Genomic DNA, 15,274 nt, shown 5'->3' on the forward strand with positions numbered 1-15,274 from the left:
AATTATTGTTCAAGCTCTCACCAAGCCGGCTCTGTGGTTCGGGTGTCTCTACCCCGCACCCGTCGCTTAACCAGATACACTTTATAAGGATCAGAAGCACTCACCGCTCGTTGTCTGAGGCCTGGGTGCTGCGCAGTGCCGGGCCACGCTGGGCAGGCGCCCTAGGCAGGCCCGGCAGTCGTGGCGCGCGTGTCTAGATCGCTTCTGCGCATGCGCAAATTTGCGCTCACGTATGCATGCACAAATTTGCACATGCGCAGAAGCTCACAAAGCGCGAAAAATACATAGTCTGGCAGAGAAGGGAACCGGACTTGGGGTAGGCGACAGAGGAGGTACGTGCCTGGCACCCTCCCAGCTTTGCGCCCTAGGCACGTGCCTACTCTGCCTACCCCTAGTTCCGGCCCTGGTGCTGCGCCCCGAACCCGTAGTTTAAGGGGAAATATTTCACTCGACTCCACCATAGGCGCGCACTCCAACAACTTCTCAGATGCAGCGTAAGATCAAAAATGTAAGTCTTTATTTCACATTATTAACACCCAACGCGTTTCATGTGTTTCCACACGTAGTCATGTGTGGAGACACATGAAACGCGTTGGGTGTTATTAATGTGAAATAAAGACTTACCTTTTTGATCTTATGCTGCGTCTGAGAAGTTGTTGGAGTGTGCGCCTATGGTGGAGTCGAGTGTTATCCAGAATGCTCTGAATTATGGAAAGGCCATCTCCCATAGACTACATTTTACCCAAATAATCCAAATTTTTAAAAATGATTTAATTTTTCTCTGTAATAAAAAAAAACAGTAGCTTGTACTGGATCCCAACTAAGATCTAATAAATCCTTATTGGAAGCAAAACCAGCCTATATAATGTTTACATGATTTTCTAGTAGACTTAAAGAATGAAGATCCAAATTATGGAAAGATCAGTTATCTGGAAAAACCCAGGTCCCGAACATTCTAGATAACAGGTCCCATACCTGTATCATCATTTAATTGTGTCTGTTATTTTGTAATACGGTGGTTATTAATTTTATTTTCAATTCCTGCAGTGAATGGATTTCTGAGTTGTCCAGATATGCAACAGAAAATTTCCTACAAGCTGCTGAATTGGGGGTAGAGTTGCATGAAGCCTGGATAACTCACAATGCAGCAGTGTACATCCTAAACCATAACAAGCATCTAATATCTACTGAAAGGCTATCAGAACTTACTGATTCACTTCAAAAACTGCTAACTGCTCTTAAGAAAACAGGGCACAATGGGTGAGTTGTTAGAATTTGCCTTTGCTTTTTACTTTTTTCTGTTTCAGTCAACATGTAAAATCACATTGTTTTGTATTTTTTATAATTCTATTCATGTTGTGCAGTTGTACACTGTGAATTTGTGCTCAGAAAAAGTGTAGCACAGCTCCATCTTCATTCTCCATATCTACTGTATCTGTACCTAGAAATTGTATTGTGGAGCAAATCACAGTTAATTCTCATTTCTCTATTCAAAAACACATTCCACTCTCAGTCTTACATAGAGTAAGTTTTCTCCTAGGATTTCATAGGAGCCTTTCTGATCCACGTAAACCTATTTGAATTCTCAAAACTTTTTAGCTTTGCATGCTCCTTGAAAGCAGAGATATAGATATACATAACCTTCATTGTTTTACGTAAAAATACATGTGGTTTAAATCCGTAGAACACTATGGAGGTTATTTATCAAAGGTTGAAGGTTAGAGTTATGTGAGCTTTTTTTAGCCCCTGAATGAACTCGAATGAACTCGAATGAACTCACAACTCTAATGGTTTCTTATTTAAGAAAAAAGACGAATGTAAAAAAACTTGATTCAGTGAAGTCAGGGTTAACAACCCAAAAACTTGAATTGATCGAGTTTTCAGCAGAAAACTGAATCTGAATATTTTCGGATTCAAGCTATTTCCAGGGTCGGGGCATCTAAATCTCAAAAAATGTAATTTTTTTTTTTGTTTTAAAAATACAATTGAAAATTCTTTCTGGAAAACACAATTCGAACCTTACTAAATCTGCCCCTAAGTGATTGTTGTTTACAGGGTTATCAACTACTATTATACTGCAAGGAACAATATTTATTTGTAGGGGTTAGATTCCATTTATTATCACTGAATGTTCATTAAACATACATGTTATAGTGAACAATAGTTATATGTGTTATGAGATACCATAGCAATGACAAGTACATTGGAAATCCCATCTACATCTCCAATATACAGTGCCCTTGAGCAGTTTATGTCATGAGCAATGGCAACATGCTTGGCTGACTTTGCTATGCAATAATGCTGGAGCTAAAATTGTGTGCCTTCTATATCTGTAACGGGTCAGTGTCATGCCAATTTTAAAGGACATGTAAAGCCTACATTTTCCTACCATGGTATATAAGTAGGGCATATCTTCCCCACCCAAGCCACATCATTTGTACTGCATATACCCCCTCCATTTGCCAGCACCATCACATTTTCCTAAAACAAATAGCAGCTTTCACCTGACGGCCATTTTACCTCTGACACATCATCAGTAACATTGACATCTGCAAACAGGACATGTGTGCTGTAAAGTTCATACAATGCAGAATGCAGATTTACACAGGCACAACATACTTTGATAAAAAGTTCTGCTGGGGATGAGCACTATGATGGTTAAGCTGAGCTCAGGAGAGGTGGTTAGGAGAAAAAAATAGGATCAGACAGCTAGAGCTGAGTTTCTATGGGAACCAGCAATGCTATCTCTTCGTTGGCTTTTAGACTGGAGGATGTGTTTAGTAATCTAAGCTGAGAAGAGCTAAGCATGCTCATGAGTCAACAGCCAAAGCAAATTCCTGAGGGAGGGAGCTGAGGGGGTTAGAGGAGGAAAATGAGTTCTAAGTGATTAAGGGGAATGCTGTAGCCTTACCATTTTAGCAGTTATCTAAAAATTTCAAAGGGCTTGTTCACTGATTAATTTTTTGTGGAGGGGGTTTACATGTCATTTAAAGCAGAATCATGTATCAATTTATTATACAAAAACAAGTCTAAAAACTGGAACATTTATCGTATACAGGAATACTGTGCTGCTTGCGATGTTGTCCAATGCCTTAGCCAAAGGCTTAATTCTTCGTTGGATTCCTGGTTCAGCAGCTATCAAAAAGGATGCAAGTCTACATTCAGCAAAGGTCAAGAAGGCTCCAGGGAAAGGATCTGAAAAATCCAATGTAGCACATGTTCTGTCCATAGATCCAACTGGTTTTTCAGACATAAAACTTGCCTTGGAGGTAATAACTCATTTTATAATGTAACAGGTATATAAATAACAGCACAAGATAATATTTGATGTCTAAAATGGCCATTTTTTCAACAGTGATTTGCGCAGTACTGTATATCATGTATATATACCTTCTGTAGCAGTGTTGCCCACCTGTTGCAGGACTACAACTGCCAGCAGGTTAAAACATGTTGAGAAATATAGGGGCAGATTTAACAATATATGAGTTTAGAGCTCAATAAATAAAAACATGGTCACTTTCTGTTCTCTCTAGGGATGCACCGAATCCAGGATTCGGTTCAGGATTCAGCCAGGATTCGGCCTTTTTCAGCAGGATTCGAATTCAGCCGAATCCTTTTGCCCGGCTGAACCAAATCCAATCCTAATTTGCGTATGCAAATAAGGGGCGGGGAGGGAAATTGCATGAATTTTTGTCACAAAACAAGGAAGTAAAAAAAGTTTTCCTCTTCCCACACGTAATTTGCATATGGAAATTAGGATGCGGATTCGGTTTGGTATCCAGTCGAATCTTTCACAAAAGGATTCGGGGGTTCGGCCAAATCCAAATTAGTGGATTCGGTGCATCCCTAGTTCTTTCCTATGGGATTTTTAGAACCTTATTTATCAAATGTGAGTTCTAAATGTCACCCATTGATAAATACAATTCTAAAAATCCCTTAGGAATTAATAGAACATGGGTGAGTTATTATTTATTAACTCTAAACTCACATCTTGATATACCTGCCACATAGTGTAGTTCTTTAGGTCTAACAGGTGATGCAGTAGTATCCTGTATTACAATGTTGGGGTGTAAGAGTAATGCCTATTATTTTCCAAAGCAAAAGGGCTCTAACAACCTCCATAATTTTTTTTACGTTGTGTATAAAAGAGAAAATGTGCACCAAACTATTCCCAAAGTTTAAATTTTGAATCCTTATTGGTCCCTATTCCTGGAGCTCCGTATCAACAAGCTCCAGGTATGTGCTGTGTTTCCAAAATTCCTAACCAAAAGCTATCACAACAATGGCAGGTTCAAAGAGCTTTGGGTAATCATAAATTATTAAAGTTTCGCTAGGCAGAAATGAACATTAGCGAATATTCTCTATGAAATACTCGCGCTGACGAATTTACGCCAGCGTTCAGCTGCAGAGACGCAACTTCTCATTTTAGTTAATTAGCGTAGCGGTAGCGAATTTTCGCCTGATGAAGTGGAGCGAAGCGTGGCAGAGCCTTTGCAGGCGAAAAATTGCCCTTTAGTGAATTATGTGTTCATTAAAGTCGTAATTGACTTTGAAATTCTGTTTTATTATGATGTTGATAGCAGCAGTCTAAGACAATTTGCAATTCGGCTTCATTTTTTATTTTGTGTGTGTGTTAAAGGGTTTAATTTTTGTTCTGCTATTCCCTAACTTCAAATGTCAACTGCTGTCTGTTGATTCAAATTGCCTGAGCAATAGAAGAGGGCCTATAAGGGTGGGGGCAGACGAGGAGATTAGTCGCCCATCGACAAATCTTCTCTACTGTGTGCGACTAATCTCCCCAAATGCCATCCTGCCAGCAAGAATGCGAATTGCCGGCGGGATGGCATTGGCATATGAATAGCTTCGGATTTCTGAAGTTGCCTCACAATGAAACTTTCAGCGACTTGGGAAGCCATTTGTATGCCATCCCGTCGGCAATTCGTATACTTGCCAACAGGAAGGCATTTCAGGGAGTTTAGTCGCCCACAGTAGAGAAGATTTGTCACTGGCCGACTACTCTCCCGTCTGCCACCACCCTAATAAAATTAAACCCTCACAATCAGTCTGTATTTTGATCACACTGCAACCCGGACAACAAGGCAGCATTTTTGCTTGTTGGCTGAAAATAGGCAGAATAGGAACACTAATAGGTATATTAAAAAAATATAAAATACACAATGCAGAGCAACTGAAAAGTTGCTTAGTCAGTCCATCTATAACATACTAGTTAATACAAAGCGGAACATCCCCTTTGATTATCTCAGGCACTTTGTGATGTATTTTAATGGCAAACTCACAGATTTCTTGGCATAAATAGTTAACAAACTGCACTTTAGTTATTGTTTGCTTTGACTTTAGGTTTGTGAATATGTATTGGATTTAACAAATGGGAAGATGCCAGAGGAGATGATACCCATTTCTGTACAGCAACAAATCTTGGCTACTTGGGTAAAGTCAAAACAGTTGCTCCAACAGCAAATTGGACCAAAACTGGGAACTGAAGAAGAGGTACATTGCCATTTTTCATTTTAACTCAATCTGCATTCAATAAAAAACTTAGAGGGGATTGAAATATGAATTTATCTCATAATTTAAATAAAAAAACTCGACGAAACTCCCATCCCCAATTATGCCATATTTATTAAGAAAATAACTGGAAACTCAGGGAAAACCCTATAAAATTGAACAAAAACCCGAATCGTATGATTTTTTTCTTGCTTTTTTGCCCGAAAAAACAGAAAGTATTGGATTATCGGCCTAAACCCAGCGCAAACCATAATAACTTCCAATTGGGATAGGTGCCTCTCCCATTGACTTAAACATGACCTCGACAGGTGTGAGATGACGTATTTTTTGGATTATGATTTTTGCAGCATTGGGGTATAATAAATCTCAAAAAAGTTTTTCCATAAAAATTTAAGTTTTTCCCCCAAAAAGCCCAACCAGATAAATTTGTGGTTTAGTAAATAACCCCCTAAATCTGCAAAGCACACAATGGGGGTTATTTATTAAAATCTGAATATATATATATATATATATATATATATAAACCAAAATGCAATAAGGTCCGCACTCTCGGGACTTCTTAAAAGGAAAAAATTATTTATTGTAGAAGTTACAGACTGACGTTTCGGTTTTGCCCCAGGCCTTTCTCAAAGTGAGAAAAATATATATACAGTATTCATACCATATCAACCTTTATTTTGCACTTTAGTTCCTATATATAAATCCAGCCCACATTATTCATTATACATTTCCCAGTACAGTATTTAAAAGCCATAGAATTGTAAGATATCTGTTTGCATAGAAGATGGAATTCCTCTCATATTTTTACACTGATTATTGTTATTATGGTTTTTTTTTTTCAGGAGAATAACGAAGGACAAAATTCAATGACAAGAGTCCTGGTTGCTATAGAAATGCATTCTTGCAACGGGTTAGGACTAATGGACTTCACTGTTCCCAGCCTGTCCCAGGTATGTGCCTGTTACTGCTACTAATGCAGTAATGCAAAGGTTGTCTTTTCAAAGTACCTACAGATAATGAATGAGTATATGTCTAAGGATTGTCATTGGTGCGAGAAAAGAGGCATTAGGGTATTAAGAAATAATTGTGCCTAGAGATTGGCAATGACTTCTTTTGGCAGACATAAAGAAGACGTCCTTGTGCCAAAAGTAAGCTGAAAACATTAAAGGGTTTTGAAGGGGAGGGGATATTGCAATAGAAAACATTGTTTTGTTGTCACATACAAAAATATTTAAATATGACTTGCCGTGGATCTGTGGTTTGACTTGCCATTGATCCGTTGTTTGATTTTCCCTGAATACAGAGCCAAATTACTAAGACTAAAAGGGGCTCTTACATCTTGTCCCCCACATTAACAGAAATAAAAAGAGAGAAATAATAAAACTTTTGACCACGCCCATGTTGTGGCCACACCATGTTATAACAGGCTCATTTTACAAAAACACACCCTTTTCCATGTTTGTAATGGCAGCATCAGAAGCACAAAGTGCACCAGAAGCGGCCCCCACCATTTATTGACATATTGTGACCCAAATCATTCCATGACACACTGTGGCACCTACAATTCTGGAGTGTTGAATCACTGCAGAAATGGCCAGTGAGCACTCAATTAACCCCAGACTTGCCAGTAAGATCACTAGAAAAATAGGCAATGAGTTTTCCATTAACCCCAGCTTTGCCAGAAAGATCACTGCAAAAATGGCCAATGAGAACTCCATTAACCCCAGACGTGCCAGAAAGATCACTGCAACAATGGCCACTGAGAACTCCGTTAACCTCAGACGTGCCAGAAAGATCACTGCAAAAATGGCCAATGAGAACTCCGTTAACCTCAGACGTGCCAGAAAGATCACTGCAAAAATGACCAATGAGAACTCCATTAACCTCAGACGTGCCAGAAAGATCACTGCAAAAATTACCAATGAGAACGCCATTAACCTCAGATGTGCCAGAAAGATCACTACAATCAGCATTCATGCTCCTATCAAATTCCTTCTTGGCAATCTCAGTATAAGACTCTGCTTGTAAAAGAATTTAATGATTTTCATCTTTTTTTTTCTTTTGACGCTTATGTTTCTTACATCGTGATTTGACAATGGCTGATGGCCCGCACTTTGGTAAAACATAATTTTTGTTGATCTGTACTACCCTCCAGTGGTCAATATTAATATTACTTACTGAAACAACTGTATTTAAAGGGAAAATTCAAGGGAAAAGATAATATTTATATCCTCCTTTTTGACATGAGCTCACTCAGTTGGGCTTATGCAATCTGGAGTTGCAGGAATAAATATTAAAGTCTTTTTTACACAGATACCTGATCCCACAGATTGAAAGAAAAGTCACAATGGTCTGTCTGTATTGCAGGGACCAAATCCTCACAGAGTGATCCAAACGCTTCCTTACATTGCACCATCGTGAAGTGATGGATTCTAGAACTTAAAGTGCCTGTGCTTGACATGGTGATAAGTGCACAGATTCTATGGAAAGCAAAGAGACTTCAGTTCCCAGAATCCATCACTTCCCAATGGGACAAGGTGAAGGAGGGGTATGCTTCTCTAAAAAAACACATTTATATTTATTTATGGAAGTTTATATAGGGTTTATGCACTTTCCTGCAAAAGCCCAACTGAATGAGCTCATAATGTATAAGCGAAAAGCTAAGATGATTTAATAGCAGGTTAGTAGTCCAGCTGTTACGATGCTTAGGTTTCATTTTCACTGTGTCAACATGAACATTTTCGATTTGATTGAACATTATTGATTATCTTCTGCGGCCCGAGGAGCAAGTCTAAGCTGAAATATCCGTTGACTTGATTTCCAAGCACATTACAGTACAGAAATGGGAACTATTATCCAGAATGCTCAGGACCTGGGCTTTTCCTGATAAAGGATCTTTCCGTAATATGGATCTCCATACCTTAGGTCTGCTAAAAATCATTTAAATATTTAGAGGGTTATTAATTAAAACTCAACTCAACTTTTTTTGGGCTTTTTGGGAAAAACCTGAATTTTTAGTAATTTATTATACCCCGATGCTGCCAAAAGCCAGAATACAAAAATCTGCCATCTCAGACCTGTCGAGGTCATGAATAGGTCAATGGAAGAGGCACCTATCCCAAATTTAAGTTATCTTGGTCTTTGGTGGGTTTTAACCCAAAATCCGACATTTTCAGGAAGAAACTCTGAAAAAATGTAGGTTTTCAGGAGAAAATCGTACATTTTGGGTTTTCGCTAGATTTTTTTTAGTTTTTTACCAATCTGATTAAATTGAGTTAATTTATTAATAAATAAGGCAAAATTGGGCATGGGGCTTTGGTCAAGCTTTTTTGTATTGGGACCATGAGATAAGTTTGGATTTTAGTAAATAACCCCCTAAATAAATCAATTACAGTTGTTTTTCCCTCCAATAAAGATGAATTATATCTTAGTTGGGCAAGATACTATTTTGTTATTACAGCATTTTGATAAATTGTAATTATTTAGTTAAAATGGAGTCTATAGGAGATGGCCTTCCCATAATTCGGAGCTTTCTGGATAATGGGTTTCCAGATTACAGATACTATACCTGTATAGATTAGAGTTTGAACTTCCAAGCTAAAACACTGTAGTGTGCTTTGATTCAGCAACATCAAAACTTGATTCTTAAGGGCTAGTCCACACGAGGAGATTCGGGGAGATTTTGTTGCCTGGTGACTAATCGCCTCGTCTTTTGAGTGACTATCTCCCTGAACTGCCTCAGCGTTTTTCCCCATAGGTTACAATGAAAAGTTGCGTGTGCTAATGTACACGCGGCGATGCGTTTTCAATAGTCGCCCAAAGTTGCCTTCGTTTTCAATAGTGGCCCAAAGTTGCCTCAGTGAGATGAGGCGATTAGTCGGCAGGCGACAAAATCTCCCCGAATCTCCTCGTGTGGCCTTACCCTAAAGGGGACACAATACTTTCTTGTTATTTTCACCCAAAAAATGTTGTTAGATGTCAGATAAGATGACCGATATAGATCTCATAGGCAAGATGTGATTACATTTGGGGTACCTACTTTGGAGAGGAAGCAAATTGCAAATGGTAGGCATTAAAATTTCAAAGAACTTGTTGTGTTCCCCTACACAGGTGTTTGATATGACTTGCCAGTGTCACTGGTCAGATCCATTTGTTGAACTGCAGGTGCTGACAAGATTAGCCCACTTTGCATACAATGCCCACGGCCTGGATCTGGCACTGAGATGTACTCAGAGGGCCCTAGAACTGGAAAAGAAATTACAAAAACGGGGCATGTAAGTACATTTTTTCTTTTTTGGTGTTAGCTATATTCAGAATGCTATGGGGTAACTGTATTTGGGAATTATCATTGTCAATTATTGTTCACACTTTCTTTACTGAAGGAACAAAACACAAAGGCATTTCAGTTACATTCATTTTGTCCTGCTTTATCTCTTCTTGTCGTGCCTGATCACTGGAATTCACATTAGAGGGCTTATTTTCTATTCTATTGGATTTTTATTCCAATGTACCCTTGGGTGCAGAGGAACCTTTTACTTAAAGGGGTTGTTCAACTTCCAAACACATTTTTAGTTGAGTTGTTTGCTGATTGCTTGCAATAAACAAAGACTTTTTCCAATTACTTTCCATCTTTATTTTTTACCGTTTTTCCCAAAATTAAAAAGTCAAAAGTTTGACGTTTAAAGTTTGTGTATTTAGTGTTTGGTCGGTTGATCAGCGATCCAGGAGCAGATTCTGAACTGTTACAATTTGCTGCATTTAGTTGATACATTTCTCAGCAGTAACTGTGGAATATCAGTAACTATTGTATCAATTCTAACAGCTGCCTGTAATGAAACTCAGGGATTCTGCTCAGCAGGGACAAAGATAAGAAATATATCAATTTAGGGCTCTTACAGACGAGCGTTTTTACCTACGTTCAGCCGCAGGGGAGCGCAGGGATAGACGCATTACATTTTTTCCAATGGGGCTGTACTCATACAGGCGCGTGTAGGCGCCGAACGCAGGTTGAGACGCAACATGCTGCATTTTTCCTGCGTTCGGCGCCTACACGCGCCTGTGTGAGTACAGCCCCATTGGAAAAAATGTAATGCGTCTATCCCTGCGCTCCCCTGCGGCTGAACGCAGAAAAACGGAATGCAGGGGAGCGCAGATAAAAACGCTAGTTTGTAAAGAGCCCTAAATGTATCAATTTAGAACAGTTACAGAGTCGGCGACTTCCCCCCCGAGCTGGGACTTACGTGCAAATTTTCACTTCAGAAGGTCCCACCAGACTTTGCACAACTACGTTAGACGTTATTTTGTGACGAATACGCGTATTCATCAATGCACAATTATGTCTCGGCAAAAGAACGTCGGCGAGGATGTGGGTTGGATAGGGAGGGAAGTGGGTGGGGTGGAGACAGGATGTGGGTGGGGCAAAGGGAAGTGGGTGGGGTGGAGGCAGGATGTGGGTGGGGCAGGGAGGGAAGTGGGCAGAAGGATGGGGATCGGAGTGCCCCAGGCCCCTCTGAAGATTTTTTTGCAGGGGGCCCGGCACACTCTAGTCTCACAGGATCTATGTCAGGGCAGCTTAGAGGCCAGAAAGTTGCTGGTGCCTATTTTTTACACTTTCAACCTTGCCAAAGTATTAGTAAATAAGCCCTTGGGATACAGATATCGGGGGATCAGTTATCGGGTGGAGCAAGCTACGTGGCAGCACTATCTAGGTTACTGAGGGTACTAAGGGGCAAAGATATATCAGCTCAGCATTTTCCTAAGGGGAAAAATACCCCCTGCAGTGACTAGGCATTACTGTAGCTGCTGCACCACCATACAATTCATTTTCTGAAACCTTTGAGCCCAGCATTTTGCCTATGGACTTAATAATGTAATGCCAATAGAATCACAGGGATGAAAGAATATGTTAATATAGATTGCTATCACCAAACCTTCCCTACCATGAGCACTTGTTGTACAGGAGGATCAGTTTGCTTTGCCATCCACATGTGTTGCTGTTCAAGGGATTTATTACCAGCAGCCTGATAATATAAAAATTAAATACTGATCGGACAATTGACATTATTCCTTTAAATTATCACGTAAACAGATCTGTCCAAACATTATTGCTTACATAGGAAGAAGAGTAACTATATCAGCATAAGACAAAATCACTTGCATAAAGAGAAATAGCAGAAAGAATTATACTGACACCTGCTGGCTACAAACTTGTATTGTATACATTTTTTGCAACTCTTAATTACTGATCCTAATATAGGATGCCCTCTTCATATTAGAGACCTGAAGGCAGACTCACACCCTTCAACCCGGCATCTGACCCCAGATATGACTTCACTTGTAACACAGATGTGAAGTCACTTGTTAACATGACCTGGCCTGAACCCCACCCCCTGCAATGCTCCCATGTAGACCACCTGCATGGCTGTCATATTAGAGCTTTTCCTCTTCAAACCCAGAGAATTCAATGTAACCCCGTTCTAGTTGAATTTTATCTAGTCTTTTACCTTATCGGTAACTTGCTTTATAGCCCAGGCAAGCCAATCAAACCCCGTTGGTCTGTGTAAAATACAATGAGATCCTAGATAAATAGTGCATTTGTTTCTCTCACCTGTTTCTGACCCTATGGCACACAAAGCATTTCTGTAGGTATGGGATCCGCTATCCAGAAACCCATTATCCAGAAAGCTCAGAATCACAGGAAGGTAATTTCCCATAGACTCCATTTGAATCAAATAATTCTATTTTGTATAAATGATTTCCTTTTTCTCTGTAATAATAAAACAGTACCTTGTACTAAATCCAAACTAAGATATAATTAATCCTTATTGGAAGCAAAATCAACCTATTGGATTTATTTAATGTTTACATGGTTTTCTAGTAGACTTAAGATATGGAGATCCAAATTATAGAAGTATTGCTAATCCAGTATAACCCAGGTCCTGAGAATTCTGGATAACGGATCCCATACCTGTATAAGGGTTATATAATTTTTTATTTTTTACAACAGGAAGAGGAGCAATATCCTTGGATCTGGTCTGGTGCTTTTCTTTAAGGGGCAGATTTATCAAGGGTCGAATTGAAAATTCGAATTTTTTTATTTTTTTTTTACAAACTTGAAATTCGACCCTTGATAAATCTGCCCCTAAGTGTAATGGAATGCAGGGCCTCTTTTAGCACCTGCCATTGACAGTGGAAAACCAGTCCATATAACAGTAATCAGAATACCTGGTGTGCTACAGAACTTACATGACAAGCTAAGCATGAAGAAGGAATAACAGAGCTGATGGTACTACAAGCATGTGTGTTTGTATTTACAGGCGTTTTTCTATTCTGGAACATGAAATGTTGAGCATGGCTGCATGTGTTCAGGGGCAAAGTATAATGGACAATCTGGCTGGCAAAAAACATTTGCGTATTTCTGCAATCAAAGCCTTTCAGTTAAGTGCCAGGTAGGTTTTACTGTAAACATTGAAATAGATTTTTACTTTTATTAAATCACAATTACTGATGCTGCTGCTGAGGTAGGCAACCATGACTCCTCCTCTCACTAACCTGGGTTTGCCTTTCCCATTCTCCAACTGGAGTGAGTGAAGTTATGTTTTTTGTACTATAAAACAACCACATTTTCTGTTAAAGGGTATCTCCAACCAAAAACTGATTGTTGCACAATGAAATAAAAGCACATTCTAAGCAACTTCCCAATATACATTTATTAATAATTTCCAATGGTTTTACATTTAATTATAGATATAATTGTTATTGTAAGCTGTCTGTCTCTTTCTGTTCTGTGGGTTAGATTTTGTTCTCCTCCAGTACTTCAGCCAGAGCCCGTCTGCACATACACTTCCGGGTTCCTTTTATGACCTGCCCTGCTGATGACGTCACAAAATGGGCGGGGCGAGCAGGCATCCGGCTATAAAGCCGGAAGTCGAAAGCCGGCATTTGAAGGTGGCGGGTGGGGAGAGCAGGAGAAGAGCAGCCACCCGCGAAGAGCAGTGTGAGGTCAACCCGAACCCGCCCAATCCCGCGGGTCCATGGGTATCGGGTCGGCCCGCACATCACTACTTGCAACACTGTTTCAGGAGTCAGAGCCAGCAGTTCAGAGAACATAAACAGCCAGACAGATGCTGTCGAGCTATAAATAGGACTTGTGTCGAAATTGCATTCTTCATATTGTTTTAATAAAAAAAAATCCATATTGTCCAATTTTTCTGCCATTATATAGCACCTCTTGTTATAGACAAGGTAATTTGCTCAGAGCGCCTTAAAACAGAACTCCCTTCCCTAAGTTGCAGCCTTTGAGCAGCTCATTATCATCAGGCTTCTCTGTGGACTGGTAATTTGTTTTATAAACTTCTCTTGTGCTTGTCAGGATCAGGAAGCGCTGAAGTGAAGCTAGTTTTATTTTCTGTAGTGCCAGAAATAACAAAGAAATACATATTTCCTAATTGAAACAATTGGCAAAAAGTCAGCACAAGCCCTATTCATTAAGCTCATGTTGCAATGTGAGTATGTACTGTTCCTCAAATGATCATGGCATGGAGTTTTGTGATCATTGCACTGGGAGGAATGCTGCCCTACCCTTACTACAGCTGCATCCCCTTCATGTGTGCTCTCAAGTGAGATTGTCCAGGAATACTATTTTTGAACTAACACTTTTATTTATACAAAACTGTGACAAATTCAGTCCATTCACAGCCCGTGATCCCCTTGTATTTACACCACCAGATTAATATTTAACTTCAGGTGCTGATATTGTATTGGAGCTCAATCATCTCTAACACTGGAAATGCATTCAGACTTATCCACTGTCTGGTATGAATGTGGATTTTTTGTGAATTATATAACCATATCCCTTTTTTAAATTAGATTTGCAGGTGAAGCTGGCAACTTTCCTCTTGCCTTGCAAGCGGCTCGACATTTCTGGAATGCTTGCTATCCTCTTACGAAATCATCAAAAGAAAGGGAACCTCTAAAGGAAGCCACCACGTGTGTCATTAAGGCTCTTACAGATGCAGAGTCAAAAAAGAAGCAGGTACATCTTATTTGTAAATGACATTCTAATAACAGAGATTGGTGAATACACACAAACTGCACTTTTACCTACATGGGAAGTAGGGTTACCACATCACCCCTTTAAAACAGAACACATATAGAATCCACAGCCTGCATGGCTAATTAGCAATTCATTTAGTTGCATGATACATGTCTGCACATAGTTCAGTCTGCAGCATGCATCTAAATTAATTGCTAATAAGCCATGCATGCTGTGGATTCCATATATGTTCGATTTTAGGGTAGGACTCGACGGTGCGGCTCGAGCCAACACGTCGCCATGCGACAAAACGAAAGCGACCTATCGGATGTCCTGAAGATACAGTTAGTGAAGGAGAAATCGCAGGTAAGAACTACATTTAGCCCTGCGGTTTCATCCGACAGTTGAATAAATGTAGTTCTTACCTGCGATTTCTCCTTCACTTCCTGTATCTTCAGGATATCCGACACATCGCATGGCGACGAGCTGGCTCGAGCTGCACTGTCGAGTCCTACCCTAAAAGGAGCAACCCTAATGTGAAGAGGAACTGCCAGCCAAAAATATATGCTCACATCTTCCATATTCCCATGTTCTTATTTTCTCCTTATCACTTGTGAGATATATTAAAAGGTTTATGAGTGCATTTTCTCCAAACTTGTTTAAATTTTGTGACTATCATGGCCATACTGTCACTGAATTTAGAATTCAGCTTGA

General features: G+C 39.7%; 1 protein-coding gene across 3 annotated transcripts in view; it reads left to right on the forward strand.

The window, feature by feature from the left end:
- Positions 1-15,274, forward strand: part of cfap46.L (cilia and flagella associated protein 46 L homeolog) — a 134,416-nt gene that overhangs the window by 48,620 nt on the left and 70,522 nt on the right. For all 3 annotated transcript variants that reach the window (XM_018225209.2, XM_018225210.2, XM_041568660.1), the window contains 7 exons: positions 1,048-1,260; positions 3,059-3,269; positions 5,359-5,508; positions 6,369-6,476; positions 9,637-9,800; positions 12,843-12,974; positions 14,395-14,560. In XM_018225209.2, the coding sequence (XP_018080698.1) occupies positions 1,048-1,260; positions 3,059-3,269; positions 5,359-5,508; positions 6,369-6,476; positions 9,637-9,800; positions 12,843-12,974; positions 14,395-14,560 (1,144 nt within the window). The remainder of the gene's footprint in view (positions 1-1,047; positions 1,261-3,058; positions 3,270-5,358; positions 5,509-6,368; positions 6,477-9,636; positions 9,801-12,842; positions 12,975-14,394; positions 14,561-15,274) is intronic.

The sequence above is a fragment of the Xenopus laevis genome, chromosome 7L (assembly GCF_017654675.1).
Source record: "Xenopus laevis strain J_2021 chromosome 7L, Xenopus_laevis_v10.1, whole genome shotgun sequence".
NCBI lineage: Eukaryota > Metazoa > Chordata > Amphibia > Anura > Pipidae > Xenopus > Xenopus laevis.